The 22,229-nt window shown below is 35.0% G+C and overlaps 1 protein-coding gene across 5 annotated transcripts in view; it reads right to left on the bottom strand.

Moving 5' to 3' along the window:
* Window positions 1-3,075: 3,075 nt before the first annotated feature.
* LOC150090404 (SLIT-ROBO Rho GTPase-activating protein 1-like) overlaps window positions 3,076-22,229 on the bottom strand; it is a 240,856-nt gene continuing 221,702 nt past the window's right edge. For 4 of the 5 annotated variants that reach the window (XM_090389853.1, XM_090389854.1, XM_090389855.1 and 1 more), the window contains exons 15-19: window positions 21,324-21,545; window positions 17,642-17,721; window positions 13,314-13,358; window positions 6,105-6,282; window positions 3,076-4,942 (exon numbers count right to left, since the gene is read on the bottom strand). In XM_090389853.1, the coding sequence (XP_090245979.1) occupies window positions 3,727-4,942; window positions 6,105-6,282; window positions 13,314-13,358; window positions 17,642-17,721; window positions 21,324-21,545 (1,741 nt within the window). In that variant the 3' untranslated portion in view covers window positions 3,076-3,726. The remainder of the gene's footprint in view (window positions 4,943-6,104; window positions 6,283-13,313; window positions 13,359-17,641; window positions 17,722-21,323; window positions 21,546-22,229) is intronic. The other variant, XM_090389857.1, reaches the window with a different exon arrangement.

Genomic DNA, 22,229 nt, shown 5'->3' with positions numbered 1-22,229 from the left:
CTTTGGTTAAGAAAAGTTAAGGGCTTTCTTTTCTAAGGGTTGTATACAAAAATTATTTTCACATCAAAAATTTTTACGAGCGTTCAAGAAAGACTTTACAATACACCATTTGCTATAGCACAGCTACCAGTATTCATAATAGTTACAGCTATTTAAACATTCTACCTCCAGATAACATTATTTTATTTTATTTTGAGTACTTCAACATCAATACCTGCACTGATAAAAGGCTACATTTCTTTCACCAAAGTAAGAAATTCGTCATTTGTTTTCAGTTTTGTTCTTTTATATACTCTTCAACACTTTGTAGCTTTTTATTTCGAGAAATATTTTAATACTGTTATTAATCAGTAACGTGAAATATTAAACACCACTATTTGAAAAAAAATCATGGTCATAAATGTAACAAGAAATTCAATAACATTAAATTGAAAACTTAAGCTAGAAAAGCTAAGTTTACTTGAAGTTTATAACAACTATTTAATATATATTTTTTGAAGCTACATTTTCTGAATAATCTTTCAAACATGGTATTTTATTTTAAACCAATATTCCAAGAGAGAGATAAAAAACAACATACAGGGAATAAGACACTCTTCAAAATTTTTAAAAATGCATACCTAAAAAATCTGCGATTAACTTCAGTAAAAGAATTAATCTACGTAGCAGTGCAGAAATTGTATACTGTAATCAACATAAAGACTATTTCAGTGGATAATTTAATACAAACAGCTACCAAGAACAATATAAAAATATCACTGTACAACATCCATTATTTTTGTTTTAATATTAAAATTTTGCGATAATAGTTTACAATATTTTTTTTTGGTAAGAGTAAGTTTATTATAATATTTTTTGAAGTTCACTGATGTATTATAAATTCATTCTTGTTGATGAAAATGGGAATAACTGTAAATATCACTTTCTCAAGAGTACTTAAGTAAAACAGTTAACCACTTATATGAAATTGTAACTGTTAATCAGTATTTTAATTTAATTTTCACACATAAAACTGAAGGGTAATTTTGAAATAATTCAGAGCTTGGCTACTTCCAACTAGATTTTAATCCGAATAAAAAAAATCTGGATTAAAATCCTGAAATCTGCATAGTCTATGCTTGGTAGAACACGTACGCTTCAATACTTTCATTCAGTGCATGCGTGTGTGTGTGTAAGAAGAAAAATATGACTTTTTTATTATTATTATCATCATTTGGCTATTACAGGTTGTTTGTTTCTTTAAAAAAAATCCATTTTAAAAAGTGGGGGAAGGGAGTGAAAATACCTATATATTTACTTCTTATGTATGTAAATTTTATGCATATAGGTAGAGTACAGTGTTCTAAAATTTAAATGTCCCAAAAATTAATAGCAGCAAAAGAAGGAATAAAATAACCATTTGTGTGCAAAATATATGGATCTAAATCTAGTTTATTTTTTGTTAAAAATGTTTTTTAATGAATATTTCACCAATAAAAAAAAAAGTTAATTTATTTTATATACACAAACATCCCATGCATGCACGTGTGTACATAAGTAAAAGGTAGGTTATCTACAGGGCAAAATAATGTTCTTAGAATAAACATGATCTCTCCCCCCCCCAAGAATTTATTATGGGGGGAAGCGGTATTTGCATGTTTCCCTGAAAGTTTCCATAATGAATTTTATATAAGCAAAAGAGTCAATACAGATGAATAATATTAGAGAAGGCTAAAAATTAACACTAACTACTTGGTTAACAAGAAAAATGTTAATCAGCAGTAACTATTTTACATATAGAAAAACAGAAGTTATCAAGAGTACATAAAAACTGCATATAAGAGTCTGAATATAACTGCATATAGCTGTGAGGTATTGGGGAGAAGCTTCTGAAATTAAGCTCTGAGCAGTTAAGGCAGTTAAACGTAAATAATCAATGAAGAACTAACAAGGATTCATGATATATAGTTTCTGGATTAAAACATCTCAAATGTTTCTAGAGAATAACCTTTCTTTAGCAGGAGAATAAAACATAAAACTACACCTGAAAAGATGTAGAAGAGCTGGCACAGATCTCAGCAGGAGATGGTAAAAAAAGCTGGAGAGAGAGAGCTCTATGCTGCTACTTTACAGCCCAACTCCTCTTAGTCCTGAGTTTTCTAGGCCAATTGTGCATGTGAATTCAATTGGGGAAACCTCGGTTTTCCTCAATTGTGTATCTTTACCAACACATCTTGTGCACATTCATCAAAAGCAACTTTATTTTTACCCTTTCTACTTGATTGCTGTGCCAACTCTTCTGTCTCTTTCAACTCTAACTGCAATAACAATTCTCTATCTCCAGCCTAACATTCCCTTATATTTAGTTCCCATTCACTGGCAGTAAAGCTTCCCTTAATTTGATTTTTATCATTGTAGTTAGTCTTGTATATACATCTATCTGTGTGCTTTTTTCAAAGCCTCATTTTAGTATCTAGCCTTTCAGTGTATCAATCTAGTATTTATATTTCACAGGTACTGTACTTAACAAGTGCACTTTCACAGGTACTCTAATTGTTGTTTAGTGCAATAAATTTCTTTTACTGTTACTAAGCTTTATGTCAGAAGCTCAGTGCAGTTATAAGCTTGCCACTGAATCTCACAACTAGATGTGGCTATATTAACTCTTAAGTGCAGTTTTCATATATTCATGATGATTTACAGTAAATAGCCACTGCTAATCAAAATGCTTTCTTTGTTACTCAAACAGAATTGATTGATATCAATTTTTAAATTTGTATCCTTGATTGAATTTCTGATATTTTAATTTAGGCATTTATGATAAAAACTGTCTATAAATTTTAAAAGAAAGAACTCATAGCCAACAGCTCTTACACTAGTAGAGGGCTCATTTTCTTTGAAATTAACTGGGGAGAATTCATAAAAGTAATATTTTTCACATTAAGTACTTCTCCCTGAACAAGAAAGGTTCCCACCCTGTCCCCCCACAAACAGGAAGGATTTCACTGCTACTGATTAAAACTAACATTATTTCTTTCAGTTAATAAAAGAATTTGACTACAGTTATTCAGCATTATGTAAAAATGGTACCGGCAATAATAAATTAAGACAGATCAAGAATGAAGATTTTTTTTTTTTTTTTTATCTAAAGATGGTAAAACTCTTGCTTTAAAACAGGGGAGGAGAGGGGGTGACTATACAAAGCCAATTAGATATATAATGTATTCAGTATATCACTACTGATAAAGTGATACAGACTAATCTCTAAACTGAAACTAACATTACATACCAAACTTTGCTTTCACAACATGCAGATTTAGCCATTTGCTAATCTGAAATATATCATGACATAAGTGCAAGCTTATTCTGCTTAATTAAGTTTTAAATTAAGCAGATGCATTTTATTCACAGTATTCATTATTCTCCATTTTTAACAATTCTTATCAAAGAAGTTAAAAGAAAAGTAGTAGCACCATCCATACAGTGCATCATTATCGCCAAGTGGATATAAAATAAAACTATCATCACAGTATGGATTTCATAAGGATGGATAATGTGTGCGCCAAAGATAACACCACAAGTGGATTTATCAGATGGAAGGACACAGTGACCACCCTTGACTTATTATAAATGGAAGTGGTGGTGGTGCAAATACCACATGCAAATGCTGCCTGACATCACAGATTACAAATGAAATATCCTTTCCCTTACTGTGCTTTTATGAGGAACTGTCAATAAACCCAGAGATTAGCATGAAGCTTGCTTAAATTCTTGTCCCTGAGTTTGCTGCACAACATCAGAAGGAGCAGGACTGGGTTTCTTTAGTACTGGTGGTTTTACCTTCATTTGAGGCTTAAAAGAAGAGATTCCTCCTCCAACAACTGGGGTGGCTACATTTCCCACCTCCTCATTTGATGGTTTAGTCACAGGTTCCTCTTTCTTATGAGATGATCTCCAGCTAATTTCTACAGTTTCTACTTTGATTGCATTTGTTCGTTTTAGAGGTTCTTTGGTGACTTCTGATGACTTGAGTTGCTCCATATCAGAAGCAATCTGTTTGACTGAACGTTCCCTTGAAGACCGAACAGAGAGATCAGGAGATGGCGGTGGTGGTCCCAAATTCAGTCCAGTACTGGCACTACGCCGTACAGCATGAAATGTCTGTGTCTGTGCATCTGATGACTGTGGTATGCTTGTCACATGACTAGCACTGCGAGACATTGTTCCCTTTTTCATAGTGCACTGGTTTGACATGGCAAAACACTCAGCAGCTGTTAATTCTGGACTATCAGTACTCTGTGATATAGAATGTACAATGGTATGTTCATCTTCACTGCTTCCATCATCTGGAGAATCTTTAATCTGTTTGGTCCCAGTCGTGGGGCTTGAAGGATTCACTGGTAAGTCCATCACTAGATCTGGTGTATCTTTACAAGGGGTAAATGTTTTTTTTTCAGGCCATTTAGATCTTATTTTTTCTTCAACAGAGTCACAACTTGAAGAAAGGTCAGTCACAGGGTTATCCACCTCTTGTCTTATTCTCTGAGCAAGTTCTGTTTCCTCTACAAGTTCTGGTGAGGGTGGTTCAGGAAGAATAGTCTGAGATTCTAATTCTTTAATATGGACGTCACTTTTCAGGGATTCATCAACACTACACGAATGAACCACTTTAGGATATTCCCACTCGGGCACTTTTGGCTCTAAACTACTGAGAGAAGAAGGGCTAAGGCTCCGTCTTCGGGTACGAGAGTCACAGGAATATGAACTGAGATGAGAACTAGGTGAAGGGCTGGAAGGAGACCTAGTCCTCAGTCGTTTGTGGTCCTCAATTCCACTTTCTTCTGGAATACAAACAGCTGAAAGAGATTTAGGGCTTGGACTAATACCAGATAATGAATCACTGCTACTACTAGTACGTCTCTTCTCGTTTCCATCCATGCTGCTTTTATCTTTATCCTCATCCCTAAAAAAAAAAAAAAAATATATATATATATAAATATATATGTATTTTTAAAATAAATTTAAAATATGTTTGTTTGTTATTTGGTTTTTAGGAGCATTAGCAACTAAGGCCATATTGCTCCAGGAATATGCGGTGGTCATTCCCTGACCTTTCTGCATCCTCCGTATTTGGTGGTGACGGACTATTAAGAAGCGTGTGCTACGCACTGCTGCTCCTTCCCACCTGGCTCTGGAGGCACCAATTAAAAATATTGTATTTTAAAAATATATATAAATAATCCATATAATCTACAGATTTCCAAATTAGGTTTTATTACAATAAGGTTTCTTGTAACCACACTGATTGTTTTTAAGGTATGAAACAAATATTTATTATGATTTACTAATAATTAACAGATACTGAGATGATTTAATCTAATTTAAGGAATTGTATTTTCAATGCAAGCATCAATTTTATGCATGGACACACAGCCTGCCTGCCATTAACTATTGAATATAAACATCAATTTTGTTTTTCAGATTGTTTATATGAAACATAAATAAATGGCAGTACACTGGGAAAACAAATTTTATAATTAGAAATGTTCACAGCACCACACCATTTGACTAAAAGAGGACTTAAAAAAAAAAAAACAATGCCACATGCGCTTAATAATTGAATGCAAAAAATTAATAAACATGAATTTAGCTTTTCAGATTATTCATATGAAATGTAAATAGATGGAAGTACAAGAACTGTGCCAGTACAGCTAGAAAACAAATTCTGTAATTGGAAATTCTGATGGGCACGACATTGGACCACAAAGGATTAAAATGTGGAAGGGAAAAGAAAAATAGCATTACCAACCAGCTCTGACCTCATGAACCACTCAATTTGTACTGCCATATGGGTGGCCTATCAAGTTGACAGGGTACCGATTTACCGATTGAAAAAAATTGTACTTAATGATTTTTATTAATTGGACATTTTTAACTCAGATTCCTAATTCTTCCTATAAAGCCATCTCCACCACAAAGGAATGCACTATAGATCTGACCTTTCATTTATCTAAAATATTTTAAGAAATAAATTTGAACTTTAAATTAGCACAGTCTAATTTAACAAGTAATTACTTTAAACAATCTAATAATTGTTTAAAGCAAATACAGTTCTCAAATCATACCTTATTTTTAAGAGGATGTACTTATCAGGAATCAGTCCATCTTGGCCATTGAAACTTCCCTTCCACCAGTCATTGGACACCTGGCTATGAAGGAGTAGCGTATCTCCACGTTTGAATGACAACTCTCTTTGTGAGCGGGCAGAAAAATCAAACTGAGCTAATGCTTCTAAAACTTCCTCTGAAAGAGAAAATTAACCATTCAATGAAATCTATTATCCACATAGACATACGAATTCTTTAGAGGTTAAAAATAACTTACAACATTGTGAGAAATATATACAATTGAAAAGACGGAATTGCTAAATTAAATTAAAGGAGACACCACTTGATACCACATTTAATGATGGCAGTTGAGCTCAAAATTATAAATGTAGATGGAATTTCTCATCCTCCTTTATTTTTGCTTTTTTTTTTTTTTTTAGCTGGCAAGATTTAAATTGCTTAATAAATGCAATTTTCTTAATACTTACAGCAATGAATTTTTTCTTCAGAATCTGCTTTGGTTTTGCACATTTTTGATTATGTGAGAAACAAAAAAAAAAAAAACATTCAACATATTTGGTGATCATTTCATACTGAACACTAAATATTGTACTCTCCACTTATTAAAAAATTGTGATTTGCAATTATTGGCTTTAATATACAATAAATGCTTAGATCTGATGGATTACAGAAGAGCTGCATGTAATTAATGGGTTTGGCACATGAAAACGTAAGGAGCTAAAAAATATTCAAACATTAACTGTACATAATGAGCCAGGGTTAAAAGTGGGATCCCTCAGTGATCAGTGCATGGAATATTCTTGTTTCTAGTGTTATTAAATGACATAGATGAATGGATACAGGGTATGTTTTCAAAATTTGCAAATGATGTGAAAGTTGGAGGGAAAATTGGTTAATGTTGACCACAAGCAGTGCTCCTTCAGGATAGCTTACATGGGCTTCAGGAATGGTCAAATAATTGTCAATTATGTTACAATTCTACAAAATACAGCAGACTCTCGATTTACCGGGACACTTCAAGACTCCAAATAAAAAAAAAAAAAAAAAAATCAACCAGAAATCATAAAATTCAAGTAATAACTAGAATAGGTATAAACAGATGTTTTGCAAGTCGTAAATAAGCGATAAGAAGTGGCATTATCTTGCAATCACGCTGTCTTCACAACCACCGCTCAAAAAAAAAAAAAAAAAAAAAAAAAAAAAGTTTAGTTTGTTTTGTGTCGCATCAATTGTTGTGTTCTGTTGCAGCGCAAAAAGACAAATTTTGTTTCATTATTTATGTCAGGGATGTTGAAATTTTTTTTATAGTAAATATTTTTTTTTGTTTAGAAATTGCAAAAATGATGGGTAAATGCAAAGGAGTTGTGCTTTCAATTAAACAAAAACTTGAACTTATTCAAAAGTTTGAAAATGATGCATCTGTTAAATCTTGATGCCATTATAATGTTTGTGACCAAACCATACACAACATCGAAAAAAATTAAGGGAAGCATTGTATTGGACACACAAGTAGAGCATGGTAAGTTTCTTCATTTTTCATCTAACCCCCATGTTTTTTTTACGTAGGTTGCTGAACATTTTTCGATACAGTGAGTGCCTGACTTACATAACTTCGGACTTACGTTCTTTTTTTTTTTTTTTTTCTTTTTTAGGATTGTAAAATTAAAAATAGTAAATAAATAAATAAATAAAATAAGCAATCAATAATGACCATCATAGCATACACAAATTGCACAAGTGAGATATGGAGTAACAAGCAGGAATGAAAAGATGATTCTTAAAATTCATTTATGTTTTTTTTTTTTTTTTTTTTTTTGTATGACTGAAGATTTCAGTGAAGGGGACACATTTCACCATATTATCATAAAAACCCACACCATATTATCATAAAAACCCACAGAATTCCAGCTATTGGTATTATCGAAAAATGCAGTAAGATCAAGTTTACTACCCGTTTATAACGAATTGCACTAACAGAAAAGCCCAATAAACCGGAAAGTGAAAATTGTTTTTGTTTTATGGTAATGACCTCCAGAAATGTGCTTTAGTAAAATGTGAGCTCACGTAGGTGATAATAGTGTGTGTACACATTAACTGTGTGAAGTTCTTTACAGAAAATTTCATTTTGACAGTTATCATAGTGCCGACTAAGAGAATAAGTGACAGTGGTACTAGTAAATCTATCAAGAAAAGGAAAGCGATTGATTTGGATCAGAAAATTATAATAATAAGAATGTATGAAATTGGTCAAACATTAACAAGTATCGTGCGGAATTCAGATTTGTCAGTGTCAACACTGAACACAATAATAAAGGAGAAAGACAGAATACAAGAAGCGTCGAAGAAATCTGCACCAGTGAAGTCAACAATAATAAATTATATAACCAAGGCTATGAAATACATATCACTTTTTACAGTACAATAACATGTGTTTTCTCTTCCTTTTATGTTTTCTTTTCTTATGTGCCACTTCACTGCTGTCCCCAGATAAAGTTTTTAATTGAACTAATTAAAAATATATAACTATTTTCCTTCATTCTTCTGAGGATATTATGTGGTTTTTGTAATTTTGGTATATCAGGGATATAGTAGAAATATTTTATTAGTTGTTCCCCCAAGTTACGTAAGAAGTCCTGGAACGTATGTCAGGGACTAACTGTATTTTTGGATTAACCAGGAAATAGATTATCCGGGATTTTTTTTTTTTTTTACCATCTATCTCAGAAAATTGAGTCTACTGTATAAGGTTTTATTACACTCTGGAATTAACAACAAAAGATACCTTATACACTTGGAAGGATAGAATTAAGAATGGTAGATAGTCGCAGTAAAGGCAGACATGAAATTCTCTGTGCAGCATAAACGCATGGTAAGGAGAGTCCAAAGTAGCCTGTTGATTTATTGACCAATTGGAGATGGAGTTATAATTCCAATGAATAAGGCAATTGTAAGATCATACTTGGAATACTGTGCCCAAATTTGGAAGCTACACCTAAAAAAAACTGGCTTCTTGAAATGCTCCAGAGATAGTCAAACATGCTTAGTGAAATCAGCAAAAGGCACTCATATGAGAAGACTGAATATGTGAGCTACAGAGCTTGGTGACTAGGTACCTTAAAGATAATCTGATTGAAGTCTATAAGGCTCTGAGAGGGAGCAGTAAAATGAATGGTAAAATTTGCAGGGTATTAAGTGACACAAAAATGAGGGGAGGGGGCATAAATTCAAACTAAAAGGGAAGAATTACATATTGGCCTGTAAAAAAAAAATTTTCCTTTAGCCAGCAAGCTGTTAATCACTGAAACAAATTGCCTCCTTGGACAATTGAAGCAGACTGCCTGGGGAAATTGAAAGGACTGCTAAGTAGAGGGGGAACACAGGATTTATTTATTTTTTGACTGGTGCAGCAAAAGTCAAATACAAAACTCTACATAAGTCTTTCAAAATTTGGCAAATGCTTATCTGGTATCTAGTTTCTATGGCAGAATACTACTGCCAATTAAACTAAGAATTTTAAATTTCAAATGCAGAATCTCCATCATTCAATGTTCTCCATAAACTTCTGGTCAAATATGTATTGTAGCACAATTTAGCTCACCCTCATATTACCAAATTTTGGCAGGAAAATTGAAACGGTAAACAAAGTTTACCTCATTCTGTAAACAAAACATTTGAGTGCAAAAGTGAGGGATGTTGTTGTAGAAACAAGAAATGTCACAGAGCTCTGTATGATCCATGTGACTATTTAGCTTAAAGTTAATCAGAGAAGTATAGTAAGAAACCAGAAGAGGAAGTTATTTTTCTTGCCTGAAGATAATTTTTCTTCTTTCGTTTTAAAAGAAAAGAATAGTTTCCTCTATTCTGATATAAAAAAAATATACAAAACATAAGGAACTAAAATATTCAAACATTATCTGTACATAACTCAAAATTCTTTTTAAAAAAAAAATCTTCAGTCAAAAATAATCCTCAAAAATTGCATTTCCATATTACTTGGTAAATAAATTTGATGAATTTGAGGTATTGCACAAAACATCAAAGGCAGACATTGTTGGGATATCAGAGACGTGGTGTCACACAGATATAAGGAATGTAGAACTGGAATTTGGGGAGTACAATGTGTACAGAAAGGATAGGAAGGGACGAGGGGTTATGCTATTAGTTAAGAAACACATAAAATCCAAGAAGTGAAGCCAGTCGACATCGCTGGACAGTGCAGTGCAGTGTTGAGTCAGTTTGGTGTGACATAAGCATTGGGGGATCAAAATGACTCTGATGAGTATAATAAGAAACTGTACAGGAAAATAGAGTGGGCCAGTAAATCGGAGAGTCTTATAATGGGTGATTTTAATTTCCCAGATATTGACTGGAATTTGTGGGTTGGTCACTCACACACTAGCAAGGCTTTTGTGGATTTATTGGATGATTGTTTTCTAAATCAGCATGTTCGGGAGGCAACTAGAGGGAGTAATACTCTTGATCTGATTATCAGTTGTGATTCTTCATGCATTAAGAATCTGCAGATAAAGGAACCACTAGGTGGCAGTGATCACAGTGTGCTGAAGTGGGATTTCCTCAAAGAGGTAACTACCATCAGAGGTAAAGGGAAGGGTTTTTGCTTTCGTAAATGCAACTACAATGGTCTGAGACAGTATTTAAATTCTATACAGTGGGACCAACTGATGATGTTACCAACAGCAAATTTGAAATTGGAAACATTCAAAGAACTTATCTTGGAAGCTACTAGGCTTTACATACCAACTAAGAAATATTGTTCAGAGTTTAGGCCTAAATGGATGTCAGATGAACTAATGAGACATACGGCAGAGAAGAAAAATGCATGGGATACATATAAATTAATGGGTGACATGGAAGCTTATGATAGATATAAGCTGGTCTGTAACCAAGTCACAAAGGAGATTAGGCAGGCAAAAGCATCCTTGGCAAAGGATGCAAAGAAAAACAGAAAAGAGTTCTTTACCATGTAAACTCTAGAAGGAAAGGGATGAATCAGATTGGTCCACTGGAAATTGATGGTTCAACAATTGAGGATCCTGCTCAGGTGGCTAACAAACTAAATGGGTATTTTGCATCTACATTCACACATGAGGAGTTATTCGGGAAGGGGAATGCCAGAGGTGAAGTAAACTCTGGTAGTGAGCTAGATGATTTTGTAATAACTGAGAGGAAAGTGGAGGAGAAATTGTTGAGGATAAACATAAAAAAGGCACCCGGGGTGGATGGGATCTATCCAGTTATATTAAAGGAGGCAGCAAAGGAAGTAAGCAACCCCTTAGCCATAATCATGAGAGCTTCTTTGGACTCAGGGGAGGTACCCATAGACTGGAGATGTGCAAATGTGACCCTCAATTCACAAAGGAAGATCAAAGGCTGACACAAGTAATTATAGACCTGTAAGTTTAACTTGTTCCAGGAAAATTAATGGAGGCACTGGTTAAAGAAGCACTGCAGGATCATCTAGACAAGACTTCAGTTATAGCTCGGACACAGCATGGTTTTGTTAAGGGGAAGTCTTGCCTGACCAATTTGATTGGATACTATGATGCAGTTACAAAAGAACTGGATGCAGGGAATAACTTTGATATTATATATTTGGATCTTAGAAAGGCTTTTGATACTGTTGCACATGGAAGACTGCTGCAGAAATTGGAGCAGTGTGGCATTGGAGGCAAATTGCTGCTATGGATAAAGGGATGGTTGAGGGGGAGAAGACAGAGTGGTAATCAATGGACAGTGCTCATCGTGGACTAATGCTATTAGTGGAGTCCCTCAGGTTCAGTGTTGGGTCCATTACTGTTTTCTCTATTTATAAATGATATTAATGATGGTATATCAAGCTTAATATCCAAGTTTGCAGACGATACAAAGGTTGGCAGGGTTGTTAAGGTTGAGAGGTGGCAAATGAAGTTTAACATTGGCAAATGTAAAGTACTACATATGGGAAACAGTAACCTCAGAGCAATGTATCAACTCTGTGGTACTACACTGACAGTGGTAGAAAATGAAAAGGACCTGGGGTAATTGTGCAGGCAGATATGAAGTTCTCTGAGCAGTGCAGACGGGCTGCAAGAGTAGCTCATGGTGTCTTATCAATGATATACAGGAATTTTTTTTTAGCAGGGATAAGGAAGTGATTATTCCCTTGTATAAGGCAATGGTCAGGCCACACCTTGAGTACTGTATACAGGTCTGGATGCCTCATTTCAAGAAGGATGTAGAGCTGCTGCTGGAACGAGTACAGAGAAGGGCAACAAAATTAGCGAATGGAACAAAGGGTTGCTCTTACGAAGAAAGGCTTAAGTTTTGAAAATTACAGTGTCTGGACACTAGGCACTGGCGAGGCGATGTGATGTGATAGAGGTGTATAAATCCTTGAATGGTTTGAGCATGCTGAATACTGATGGGATTCTTCCTCTTGCTCAGAATAATCACCTGAGAGGGCATAAATTCAAATTGAGGAAAGACAGTTGTAGGATAGATGTGTGGAAATTCGCCTTTAGCCAGAGGTAGTTGGTTGGTGGAACAGATTTCCATCCCTTGTTATGGAAGTTGATAGCCTAAATAAATTTAAGGCACAGTTGGACAGGTATTTCGAACGAACGGAGGGGTGAAATGGGAGTGGGTTTTTTTTTTTTTTTTGGCTGATGGCATAAGCTTGCTTTCTTGCATCATATGCCTCTGCTAATGCTAATGCTTGCTACTTCTTCCACTGTCTCATGCTTGGGTAGTTAAATCTGATTTTAAACAGCTTTCTGTACTTTAACAGCTCATCATTATGAAGTACACTGAAATCTTGGGATATAGCAATGTATCTGATACTCATTCCACTTAAATAAAATTTATATTTTCCTGCATGCACAGTTTGAAGTATAATTAAATAAAAGGTGACAAACATAAAATATATATAAGGAACTGAACAATTAAAATATATTTTGCATATCATTTCATAATGTAGTGCTGTAAACTATAAAGTACACATTCAATTTAGTGCATACTTACATTTTTAATTACCATGCAATTAATTATGAACTAAGCAAGCTGATGACAATAAGTTTTACAAATACATATGATAAATTACATGCAATTATTTTTATGTAAATTGTAAGTAACAATAAAAAAAAATAATAATAAATAAAAGAATAAAGCAGGCAGGAGTAACAGGCAAAAACAAAAAATAAGACATACTTCCAAACAGATTGAGGGTAATTTCCCGTTCTGGAAATACTGCATCTGGTTGAAGCAAAGTTTGGGGGGAGGAAAAAAGAACAAAATAAAAAAATAAAAAAAAAGAAAGAAAAACTTAGATTTTACTCCAAAGTTACTTTATTAAAAGTTTTTTTCTTAATATTAAGATTTTTTTTGTATTTCAGTAAATGAACAATGCAATTTAGAGAAAAGGAGTTCAATTACATTTATAACCTTTAAACTTTAATTACAAAAAATATTAAGTTAGGAGAGTACAGAGAAGTGAAAGATTTAAATTCTTATAGAATAGTAGAAATGTTCCATTCACTTCTATAATCATAAGTTGTTTGAGAAAAATACAAGTCTTTTATCGTGATTTTAGCCCTCATAAATGACCAAATTTTGATTACCAATAGTTTCTACTCACTGAACTACTTTCAACTCCCTTAAAGAGCAGGTTTCTTTCATTTTAAAAGCATGTCACTTTTCTGGCAGCTAATCTGGAAAGTTTATAACATGCCCTGCCCATAGTTTACCTTAGTTAATACTTTTTTTTTCAAGAGAATTTCAATCATCAGATCATATCTCTCATAAAAGCACTTCTCTTAACTGTTTGATTAGCGTTGAAGTAAAGTTTCTACATGTTCTCTAACAAGGTGGAAGTGCTACTGAAATGGTTGCAGAACAGCAATGCATTTTTAAATAAACAGCAATATACTCGTTTTGAGGGCTTGCTGTTTTATTTTAAGCAATTTCAGCATATACTTTCCTATAAGAGAACTAAGGTCACGATAAACACCCTGTATTTTTCTCAGACAGGCCAGAAAAAAAGGAATGGTTCCAATGATCTATATAAATTTATAAACAATTCTTCCTAAAATTACAAAGGCCTACATTAGTTTTGGGATAAAACTAATTATGTGTTCTTTAATTAGTCATATCTGCAGAGTTCAAAATGCCATTCGTTTTTCCTCCATCACTTTCAGATTTTTCATAAAACATACTTTTACGTTTATGAATAAGATACACAAAAACAGTGCTGCATTTTTCATTATTATAAGGTTGATAATAACTGGTTACTAATTTTTATAGCATGACAGCAAACAGACCTTCCAGAAAGACCTTCAAAATACCAAGAATGCACAGCATAAGATGGTACAAGTATATGGAGTAGTCAATAAGTCCAGGGACTAACTTTGTACCTTGAAATTGCAGCACTGTAAACAGCTGTGACATTGCAACATGTCATGCATTACTCATTGTAATGCATATACTCACCTGTTTAACTAGTCAGTCTGGATTAGTGTGTACTGAATAGAGGTGTTTTGTGTTTGTGTTTTGTCACATTTTAAAATGAATGATTTTGCTAAACAACAAATCAACATCAAATTTTGTTTAAAATTAGGTAAAAGTACAAACAAAAACCCATGAAATGCCAAAAACAGGCTTTCCAAGAAGATTCCATGTTAAGTGTCATTCAGAAACTTTTCAGTGGTATACAAAGTTTTAAGATCATTTGTCTTGAAGATGACCTCATTCTTGCCATCCTTCAACTTCAGACCAATAATTCAATTGCTTGTGTTTGTAATCCGATCAGAAGTTAGACATTTAACTATCCATGAAGTTGCTAGTGAAAGTGTTTCTTACATAACATGCTAATATTTCATATACAACATGCTAATCAATTTTAACACAAGACTTGGGAATGCAATGTTTGTTTGTTCGTTCTTTGGATTTTAGGAGCATTAGCAACTAAGGCCATATTGCTCCGGGATATGCGGTGGTCATTCCCTGATCTTTCCGTATCCTACGTATTTGGTGGTGACGGGCTCGAACCCCGGTCTAATCAAGAAGCGTTTGCTACGCACTGCTGCTCCTTCCTACCTGGCTACGGAGCCTGTGAATGCAATGTATTTCTAAGTTTGTGCCTTACATCTTTATTGATGACTGCAAAGAATGGAGAGTTCTTGTATGTCAGGATCTTTGCCAATGTGCTGCTGCTGCTGACCCACACTTTGTTTCTTCCATCATTACTGATAATGAATTGTGTGTGCATGGCTATGACCTGGAGCAACACCTTCAACCGCACATATGTTTACAGACTGATATGTCCATGGATCATGGACCACATCTGACCATAGAGCTATAACTTTCAACTTAGACAGATTCAACATCCCCCCCCCTTCATACTATGACATAATCAGAGATAATATAACAAAAGCAGACTGGGATACTTTCACAGCAGCAATAAATACCTCATTATGAGGAATCACTGCAGAAGTAGAAGTAGTAGTAGTAGTAGAAGAACTGTATAAAAAGCTACCTGCAAAACAGACAAGTCATGGTAAGAACAAAATACAAGAAGTTATAGATGTCCTGTCACAAAAGGATGCCCACAGGGTTCAGTACTGGCCATTTTTCTGGAACTTGGTGCTGGATGAGCTGCTAAATACAAATCTTGGACAAGTTGAAACAACCTTTGCTAATGACTTAATGATAGTCAAAGCAAATTCCAGAGCAAATCTAGAACATTGGGCAAATCAAGCATTACAGAAACTTCAGAAATGGGGAAAATCCACTAACTCACTCTTTCTTCAGAGAAGACAAAATCCATATTGCTCAAAGGTACATTAAAAAACAGAAGACTCCAAATCAGAGTCAATGATACCACAATTAAACTGATAGAAGAATAAAATACTTAGGGATAGTATCTGATAGCAAGCTATCATTCTACCTTCATCTGACATACCTCTCTAAAAAGTCAACTATGCAGCCATGATCTCCAGAATCAGTAAATCTAACTGGGGATTAAAAAGCAAAACCCTTGCTCATATATAAAGTTGTTTTCCTTCCAGCTCTCTTAGCTGGAATTTGGCAAAATAGAACATTATTAGTTCAAAACAAAGTAAAACTAGATACAATTCAAAGAGCAATTCTAATAATTAAAAGAGCCATACCCCAGTACCCCTGACCTGCAAGTATTAGCCGGAACCATGCCCTTATATTCGAAAGTTACCCGAAGAGGCCTGCATTACAGATTCAAAAAAGGAATGCCCACCCAACATTTGAGTATTATCCTGGACTTGACTAATAATATCAGACCAACAATTGTGGAAAACAAGCTGGGAACAGTCAACCAAGAGTGAAGTAACTACAAAATACCAACCCCAAGTGGGGCTAGTCTATACTAAACCCCTATCCAGTCTTGAATCCAGGAGGGTGAGTTTCACCCCGGTAGAATAAACCCCTCCCCGGTGAAAAATAGTAATTTTTATTTTAATATTCGTTCAAAGACCTCAGACTAAATTTTCACCACATTTTTTGTTTAATTTTAATTGAAATTTTCTTCTTGCTGTGTTCTTTAGGGGCCATATTGTCAGTGTAAACTGACATTATAAAACATTATGTCAGTGTAAACTGTAATTATAAAACGCAAATTCGATAAATTTATGTCAAATAAATACAACACAAAAAAATCACACCAACCAAGTGTGGTACTCGTTAGGTGGTACACGGCAAAAATAAATCGCTAAAATTCAAAAGACACAAAGTTTTCAAAATAATTAAATGGACGATATTACTGGCTGCATAATTGTAACTAAAAGCCACTACTTCAAGTGTTGGCATTTTAATTTTATTGTTTTCAGGTTCTCTTTATTTTCACACAAATGGTCTACTTGTGACTAATTCTTTGTTTGAATATCGCAAACAAGATCACAGGAAGTGAATAGGTTCACCTGAATTGGTTCCTAACGGATGCTATTGTAATTAGAAAGTGTCCCATGGCTTTCAGGGGAAGAGCTAAACAATGTCTGAGCAGAGAGGGGAGTCTACTGCAGCCAGTATTTCAATCGTCGTCAGTTTTGCTTTATGGTTTTCAGATTCCCTTTGTTTTTTTTCACAGCAAGAGTCTACTTGTGGCTTATTCTTCCTTTGTATACTGCAAACAAGACTGTTTGGTCACAGCCCATAAACAATATATTTTATAATCTTTTTATTATTTATGCATCTGTACTGTAATATCGCATGAGGATAAGCTTAGAGGGTCCAAATGAGTTATGGGAAAAATTAATAGATGAAGTGATTGATACATATGCAAAGAAAATTGAAGAAGAATAAGATTAGTATAATACTTGTATGTTTGTTATAATTTGTATGATTTTTTTTGCAAATTTTAATCAGTGATTTTCATGTTATTAAACTGTGATTATTATCGGTAATGTGGTTTTTGTGAACTGACTTTTTGTGAAAATTTAATCAATAACTCACTTTAGCCATATCAAAAATCCAAAAGGCAAAAACACTAAAGTACAATAAAATTTCCTTACCATCTTCACTGGGTAATACATCAGTCTCTGAATCATCAATTTGATCTGACCCTTGGTCTGGAGGAGAATCACCAACATCACTAAAAATAAAAGTTAATAAGTTGTAAAATTACTTTTTTTCTCTTTTTTTTAGGACAAATCATCAACATCAATATTTCATTTATTATACATGTGCAGCAATTGGGAGACAAGACTAATGTAATGAGACAAGTGTTGTGTTGCCATCTACTAGAAGTAAATATCAAATGAAAGAACAATTGTTCCTCATTCTTTCATTTGCTGCCATTTCAGAACCTAGTGTTAGCAAGGTTCTGAAATGGCAGGGACAATAGAACAAAGAGAAAACAAAGTTGTGTTCAACTGGGCAAAAGTGCCAGGGAAACATTTCAAATGATAAAGAAAGTGTATAGAGAGAACTGTCTGTCTTGTGCATGCATTTGAGAGGCATAAATGTTTCACCAACAGAAGAGAATCACTGGAAAACTACAACCATCTGGGCCCAGAAAAAAATGGTTCGAATGCCAGAGTTGATTGAAAATATGCAAGAAATCATTACCAATGACTGATGTACAATACTACAAATAATGTGTGTGTTAATAAGGAAACCATTCGACAAATAATTACCCAGGATTTGAAGTAAATGAAGGTCTGCATATTTTTGTTCCACATTTGTTAACAGATGGTCAATAACAGGCATGAGTTGAACACTGCATAGAACTTGTTGATTGAGGCTGCTGAAAACAAATCCAACGTCCTGAATTCAATCATTATGGGTGAGAGAGATATTTTTAGTATGACACTGCAATGAAGTGAAAAGTGTGGAGTGGAAGCCGGTAAACTCTCCCAAAGCCACAAAAAAGGTCAAAAATCAGAACATGTCCAAAATGTTATTGCTGTCTACTGTCCGAACGTTTTGAAACATTTGTTGCAGAGAATCCATTGTGTGCAGCCTCAGCATGGAGAAGATGGCAGCTGGCTCCTCTTGCATGATAACTCACTCATTGTTCGGGAGTTTTTGGTTAGCAAAGAAGTCTGCATGCTATTGCACCCACTGTATTCATCAGACTTAGCCCAATCCCAAAGCTCAAGTCACCACCGAAAGTGTTATTTTGATGACTACATCATTCAAAGAGCTGTGAGGAGAATATTGAACAGTACACCAGTCATTTTGCGATCATTACATGCAGTGTGTGGACAAAGTGGGAGGAATTTACTTTAAATAAACCAAGGTTAGTTTACTCATACATGGGATCATTATTTTTTTCTAGCATCAGTCTCATTTTCCAAATGCCGGACTGTGTACAATAATCCAATACAACATTAATCTTTATAGTAGAGATTTTCTCTTATGATGTAAACTGGTTGACCTCAATAGAGTGTTGTAGTAAGTAAACAGAACACAAAATGTGACAAAATAAAGGGAATAAAATTTTGTGTCAAACATTTAAACACACAGCAGTATGAATCATATACTGTGAATAGTACTATAACAGACCAACAGATCTAATGCAGGATGCACTCAGCAGTGTGCAGAGTTGACTGCATCACGTGCATGGTGTGAAGTGTAGTAACCACTTAATGAACTCAGTAAAGGGTGCAACTGCAGGTGTCACCATTACCAACACAGCATAAATGAGCTTTTGTTGCATGGCTATTACAGAGGCCTATAAGGACTGGAAAACCATAATTTCTCATGCCCTCAAATCGATTCTAAATAATATTTTGAAACCTAACCTGTTCTACACTATAACTTCCTTTGGGAAAGTTTTAGCATATAGACTGCTATGTTGGTTTACACCAACAAGGTGCTTTTCACTTCAAAGTAGGTTTTAAAGCCTAATAAATGTGCAATGAAAATCTACCATTGACTACACACTGACAAGTACACACATGAGCCAAAACATTACGACCACCTACCTAATATGATGTTGGTCCTCCGTGCAGCCAAAACAGCCCGTACCCGGCGAGGCATGGACACTACAAGATTTCTAAATGTCTTGTAATATCTGGTACCAACACATAACCAGCAGATCCTTTAACCCATGTAAGGTCCGCGGTTGAGACGCCGCAGATTGAAGTTGCTGTTCCAACACAAACCACAGATGCTCAATGGGATTGATGTCTGGGGAATTTGGAGGCCAGCGCAATACCTGGAAGGCCTCATGTTCTGCAAACCAGTCTCGAAAAATTCAGGTGGTGTGCCATGGCGCATTATCCTGCTGAAAGACGGAACCGCCAGAGGGGAAGACCGCTGCCATGAAAGGGTATACCTGGTCAGCAATGATGTTTAGGTAGACATCAGAGTGCCTGGCACATGGATGACTGAACCCAGGGTGTGCCAGCAGAACATTGCCCAAAGAATGACACCGCCGCCACCACCTTGTTTTTCATCCCACGGTGCATCCAGGCACCATCACTTCCCCAGGTAAACGACATAGACATACCCAGCCGTCCACACGGTGCAACAGGAAACATGATTAATCAGACTAGACAACCTTCTTCCAATCACTCAAGGTCCAGTTTCGATGCTCGCGTGCCCACTGTAGCCAGTGAACTGTGGTTAGCATGGACACTCAGAGCAGCCTGCGTCTATGCAGCCCCATTTTCAGCAGGGTTCGATGTAGTGTGTGTGTGTGTGTGTGTGTGTGTTGTGACACATTACTCCTGTCACCAGCATTCCAATTACCGGTGAGTTGTGCCACAATCTCCCTTCTCTTGCCATGTACTATCCGAGAGAGCCTTCGCTCACCTCAAGCATCGATGAGCCGTGGTCATCTAACATTTCGCCTGTGGTTCGTGGGGTCCCCCTCCTCGGACCACTTTCGGTAGGTACTAACCACAGCTGACCGTGAGCACCCCACCAGCCATGCCGTTTCGGATACGTTCTGACCCATTCGTCTGGCCATTACAATTTGGCCTTTGTCAAACTTGCTTAAGTCCGCTGCCTTTCCCATTTGAAGAACAAGAGTAACACTGATTAATGGAGCTCAGTATCAGGTGTTTTTTATACCGTGTCCCGGCCCGCACCACAGTTCACCTGAAGCTGCTTTGATTTGCATAACGACTCGCTGGTCAATGTTTTGGCTCATCGGGGTGTGTGTGTGTGTGTGTGCATCCGTGTGAAAATAGAAGATTTGTATTCTATTTGTACAAAATTACCTATAATGACAATTTCAAGTATTTGAACACCAATTGATTGTGCGATGTAATTAAAATCAAATATTTCAGAAAATGTACCATTTGACCATACACTGACAAAGTACGTGTGTGTGTGCGTGCGTAAATCCAAAATTATTAATAGTTTGCTTTAAGAGCAATAATTTAATAACAATGATTAACAGTCAATGATTAACAGAAATTGAAATGGTCAATATGCATATTCCAAGCAACCCTTTCTATTACTGCACTTTACTTTTCAGTAAAGAGAATACACAAGCCCTGTTTAGAGAGCTTGTTGTTTTGAAACTACTAAGTTAAATAAATTTGTCACCAAATGAGAGGCTGCCTTAACCCTACAATGAATTGATTCCTGCAACTGATTCAGGATTACATGTAATAAAAATTCTGAATGTTTGAACACCAATTGGTTGTGGGATGTAATTAAAATCTAATATTTCAGATTTTTTAATATGTACAAATGTCTTTTAATTCTAAGACCTTTTTTCAATAAACTTCTGCTTACTTTTCATCAGGCATGTTGCTACTAATATACTTTTCATAAACTGTGCCTCCATCATCTGGAAAAATCTCTTCTTGATAAATGATAATGTTTTTGACCAACTCATTCACTAAGTTTTGGTACTGAACTTGATCTTTATCTTCAGGAATAGGAAGAAGAGTAGGTCCAAAGCAAATAGCTAAGTTATAAGGATCCATCATATTCTCATCGCTAAATTCTGACAGGCTGTAAAAGACAAAATGCACTTGTGAAGCACTATGCAAAAAAATTATGCAGAAAAAATAATTCACTTTAAAAGCCACACACAAAATGTACTTAATAAGTACTGAAGTAAATATTTACATCAGGAAATTTTAGCCAAATGTACTACCTGCCTCTAAAACCACTTATATGATTTTATATTTTGAGATAAACTCGTGTAATCATTAACATATAATTTTGTTAGTAAAGATACTCATAACATATTCAAAAAACATTCCTTGTTACAGCAGTTTGTAGCACTTCACTTGAACAGAGAAGTAACGAAATGCAGGTGGACGTTTAACATATAAATATAAATGATGCTTTTCTCATTAAATGCATTTTTCATGCTTAAAGCTGAATAATAAAAGCAAAAAAAATTCAAATATTTCTCTTGAGTAACACGATACAGCAACTTACCTATAAGGTAGAGTATTTTTTGCCCACGAAGTCTGAAATATTCTGCACCTCGCTAAGTCTCTCCTTCCCACCCCTCCCTTTTTAAAAAATAAAAAATTCTTTATTCAAATTTTGTTAATGAACTTTTTATTTTTTTCAGTCTCCTCTCATAATACACTTTCCAGCACATAAGTAATACCTGGCTAACATTATAGAATAATTTTCTTTGGTTATTAGTTTGCCAATCCCCTTCTGCACTGCTTTTTGGAC

The sequence above is a fragment of the Mastigoproctus giganteus genome, chromosome 2 (genome assembly GCF_048544385.1).
Source record: "Mastigoproctus giganteus isolate SK-2022 chromosome 2, ASM4854438v1, whole genome shotgun sequence".
NCBI classification, from domain to species: domain Eukaryota; kingdom Metazoa; phylum Arthropoda; class Arachnida; order Uropygi; family Thelyphonidae; genus Mastigoproctus; species Mastigoproctus giganteus.
The sequence above is the reverse complement of the archived record's forward strand: the minus strand, read 5'-3'. Positions and strand labels throughout refer to the sequence as shown.